Raw genomic sequence first — 4,383 nt, forward strand, 5'->3', positions numbered from 1 at the left:
AGGTTTTTGAAAATGGCGGTTGCCGGTGCTGCATTGGCTCATGCGTTAGAACAATCTCTGTACATTCATGGATCTTTTTGTGCTGGGAGAGAACCTTGATTGTTCCTAGTTCTTTGACGGTTCCTAGACAAAAGGAGGGTTCTTAGAACGAAGCTTTGAGAACTATGAAAAAGTTCCTCCAGTCAGAAAATGCCTTACGTAATGCAGTAGAGTATACACACAGTTCATAAGAAGCATGCCTTTGAGGGGTGAGAGGTGACCCCATGTGCCTCCCTCACATCCCCCCAGCTGACGCCAGATGTTACACTACAAGAGCAAGGAAATTAGCCAGAGCCCAACTCTGAGATGAGGAGGACACACATACAAAGACACACACACACACACACACACACACATGCATGCATGCACACTCAGCCAGCCACACGTTTGCCCACACACACGAACACAGAAATCGCACAGAATCCTTTAAAGCGCTCTCTCTCATCCCTCACGCAGCCCATGACGGAGGCCAAAACAAACAAAATGTACTTCGTACACACACACACACACACACACACACACACACACACACGAATATACACACACAGGATACAGGACTGAGGGGGGATGTTGTGTGTGATATGGTGAACAATGGAGTCTGACGAATTCCCTTAAATGGGTTAGACTGAAAATATGGAAAACAACCCTGGTTTGTGGTTCAAGGCCACACAATCTCCATGCTGCTGCCAATCACTAACAACTTCAGTAATTACAGGCTCATTGTATCTGGTTGACCCCAATGCCATTCAGATAAAATGAGCATTTAATGATATATCAAAGTATTCTATCTCTCTTTTGCATCTAAAAGAGTAACTGTTTAAACAATCTAATTGTTCACACAGTAACAGCATGTTGCTATAAATGATTAATTACTGCAAATTATCATATTGCAAACTAGTGATTACTAAAAGAAATCTAGTAGAATGTAAAATACATGACTGTGAGTTTAAATGTTTCATTTGGATCACCCCGACTGTAACCCAGCCTTATTATCATGGGTCACTGATGAAAAGTATTATTTACATACAGCCTATATAAATGTTGACTCATGGTGGAACACTAAAACAAGAATACGCCTTTTTCTATTTGCATGGAGATACAAATGCTGTTGGAATCCAGACTAGACGGCTGCAGGTACATATGAAAGCGAGTGCAAGTCGCACTAATCACACAATAATGAACACACTCAGAGACATCCCCACGGACCAGCCGAGCATCACACACAAACGCAGAAACACACACGCTGACACACACACATTCCATAACAGTTTCCTCACAGGGGTGGAAAGGAACCGAGCCCTGGTCCTTAAAGGAAAACAAATGGAGGTTCTGCCAAGCCCCTGGCTGATCTTTAACGGAAAACTCCCTCCTGCCCTCTCCACTTCCCTCCTCCCAGCCAGACCCGCCCCCTGGTCCAGCACTATATCAAGAGCCTGCCTCCCTTTATCAAACTCCACAGTCCTGCTACAGTCTACAGCTGTATAACGGCCCTCTCTCCTCGTGTTCTCTCTTGACCAGCAGACAGTCAGCCATCATGTTTTACAACCAAAGCGTCAGCGGTGGTCCCCAGATGATCACCAGGCAGAGCCGCAGCTACACATCAAGTGCTGCTCCTCACAAGGCTCACAGTGTGTCAGGATACAGCTTCAGAGGAAACCCACGTATCTCCTCTTCCAGCGTGCGCACCGTCTCCTCCGGGTATGGAGGCGGCATGGGAGGCGGCATGGGTGGCGGCATGGGTGGCGGCATGGGTGGCGGCATGGGAGGCATGGGTGGCCAGCAGAGCTACGGATCATCCTCCGGAGGCTTCAACCTGTCCGATGGCCTGGACCTCCACGTCGGGGCCAACGAGAAGGCCACCATGCAGAACCTGAATGACCGTCTGGCCACCTACCTGGACAAGGTCCGCTCTCTGGAGGCGGCCAACTCCAAGCTGGAGGTGCAGATCAAAGAGTACTACGAGCAGAAGGGGCCTTTAGCAGAGAGGGACTACAGCAAATACTGGGCCATCATCAATGACCTGAAGGACAAGGTATAGTGTGTGTCTGCCTCGGCAGCTTAAAACCTAGACAAGTCAAATGTTTGCTGTGCTGTTAGTGATTATCAAAGGAGTGTTTTAAAAGGGTTAAGTAAAGTCAAGTGTGTCGGCACACTGCATGTTAACTGATATATTAGTGTGTAATTCATAGCAAACCAGTCTATGTAACTGCACAATGAACTATTCATTTGAGACTTTTTAACTTTGACACCTCCCATTGTTCTTCTTCTCCAAAGATTGCTAACGCCACCATCGGCAATGCCAACATCCTGCTCCAGATTGACAACTCCAAACTGGCTGCTGATGACTTCAGAACCAAGTAAGCAGGAATCTGAATCAAGGAATCGACCGAGGCCCTGACTTAATCATGTTAATGTCACAACAAGAGGGCTTCAGGGTTATAGTCGTCTCTTATCTTTGTTATCTACTCTCAAAAACTAATCAGATTCGAGCATGAGCTGATGATGCGCCAGTCAGTTGAGGCTGACATCGCAAACCTGCGGCGTCTGCTGGACCAGACCACCCTGACAAAGGCTGACCTGGAGATGCAGATCGAGGGCCTTCAGGATGAGCTGGCCTACCTCAAGAAGAACCACGCAGAGGTGACTTAAGCGCATCCTCGAGCTACACTGATCAATGCTCACGATGAGAACAGGAGCGTGCTTCATCACACCTGTATCAGGACTGTTTGAAATGCTGCAAATTGATCTTAATGCTTTTTATCCTTCTTTTTTTGTTTAGGAGCTGGCAGCAATGCGCTCTCAGCTCACTGGCACAGTCAACGTGGAGGTGGATGCCGCACCCCAGGTAGACCTCAACAAAGTCATGGACGAGATCCGCGCCCAGTACGAATCCATCACTGACAAACATCGTCGCGACCAGGAGTCCTGGTTTAATGAGAAGGTGAAAAGACTTTTCCATAAACAATCATATTCCGCACATTGCAAATGACTGGGTTTACTCCCTCAAAAGTCTAACCTGTAATTAAACATAATGATCTGTGAAACTAAGATTCGTAATCACCAAGAATTATTCTTCACAACTTTGTCTTTTGTTTTTCTTGCTCTAGTCGGCAACAATTTCCAAGGAGGTGGCCAGCAGCACAGAGACAATCCAGACGTCCAAGACAGAGCTCGGTGACCTGCGGCGCACACTGCAGGGCCTGGAGATTGAGCTGCAGTCTCAGCTCAGCATGGTGAGAACCCCCACCCCCCAAAGAATGTGTTCATGTCTCACTGATCTTGCCTTATATGAGCAACAGACAGTGACCGAGGGTAAAAGAGCAGAAGGGAGAGGAACAGAAAGAGGCTTTATTGAAAGAACGAAGGGAGGGAGAGAAAGATAAGAGGGATGGGAGCTGTGCAGAAGGGAGGGAAGGGCTCACTTTCTGGAAGACATAAAAGAGCTTGAAGAAAGCTGAAGGAATGCTGAACTGGATCACGCAAAACTTCGTACTCCCATGGATTATCTGTGGCCAGCTGGAGTAGATCATTTAACTCCCTGCTAGAACAGCTCACTGCTACACATGCAGTCAAAACCTGGCTCATATGCCTCTGCTAGTCATTCCCTCATAAAAGAAGTGATAATTCTTTACAAATACAGAAATGTTTTTGTGTCTGTCAGACATATAATCCAGGGCGTGGCTGGTGGTTGCAGACTATAGCTTTAGATTGTCACAAAGGATTTACTACAGTAAACTGGTTTGCAAGTGTGAACATCAAACGATGTGTCTGAATCGTGCATTGCCTTTTCTTCTGTTAACAGAAAGGGGCTCTGGAAAACACGCTGGGAGAGACGGAGGGTCGGTACAGCGCCATGCTTTCCGCCTTCCAGAACACAATCAACATGCTTGAGTCCGAACTAGGCAACGTGCGCTCCAGCATCGAGCAGCAGGGCCAGGAATACAAGATGCTGCTGGACATCAAGACCAGGCTGGAGCAGGAGATCGCGACGTACAGGAGCCTGCTGGAAACAGAGGAGTCCAGGTAGACACAATAACACAGGAGCATGGACTTATGAGGTCATTTAAACCAAAATGCACTAATTCATGTAGAAAATAATGCACCAATTCACTCACTGTTTTCCTCTGCTTTTCTCTTCCCTCCGACCCATTCTAGACCTCAAGGTAAGCCACGTATATTTTAACAAGACGTTACATAACAACAGTGAAGTCAGTGTAATACAAGCTTGAAGCTCTGCCGTCATGATTTTCTTTCCTTCTTTTTCACAGGAGGCTCAAAGACAGTCACTACCACCACTGTGCGCAGTTCCAGCTAAGAGGTCCAACTGGCAGGACAAGCTGTACT

The 4,383-nt window shown here is 47.1% G+C and overlaps 1 protein-coding gene across 1 annotated transcript; it reads left to right on the forward strand.

Annotated features, from left to right (window-relative positions):
- Positions 1-1,508: 1,508 nt before the first annotated feature.
- On the forward strand, positions 1,509-4,066 carry LOC142948497 (keratin, type I cytoskeletal 13-like). Its single transcript, XM_076090570.1, has 6 exons — positions 1,509-2,071; positions 2,314-2,396; positions 2,523-2,679; positions 2,819-2,980; positions 3,147-3,272; positions 3,842-4,066. The coding sequence occupies exons 1-6, from the start codon at positions 1,574-1,576 to the stop codon at positions 4,064-4,066; spliced, it is 1,251 nt and encodes a 416-aa protein (XP_075946685.1). The 5' UTR covers positions 1,509-1,573.
- The last annotated feature ends 317 nt before the right edge of the window (positions 4,067-4,383 follow it).

Source organism: Anarhichas minor, unplaced genomic scaffold, assembly GCF_050575085.1.
Source record: "Anarhichas minor isolate MPS153535 unplaced genomic scaffold, ASM5057508v1 ptg000012l, whole genome shotgun sequence".
Classification (NCBI taxonomy): Eukaryota; Metazoa; Chordata; class Actinopteri; order Perciformes; family Anarhichadidae; genus Anarhichas; species Anarhichas minor.

Bases quoted from the DNA above. Each gene is read 5' to 3' on its own strand.
- LOC142948497 (XM_076090570.1), top strand. From the start codon at position 1,574: ATGTTTTACAACCAAAGCGTCAGCGGTGGTCCCCAGATGATCACCAGG. The intron at 2,072-2,313 runs GTATAGTGTGTG...TCTTCTCCAAAG, and splicing joins TCAATGACCTGAAGGACAAG to ATTGCTAACGCCACCATCGG. The intron at 2,981-3,146 runs GTGAAAAGACTT...TTCTTGCTCTAG, and splicing joins AGTCCTGGTTTAATGAGAAG to TCGGCAACAATTTCCAAGGA.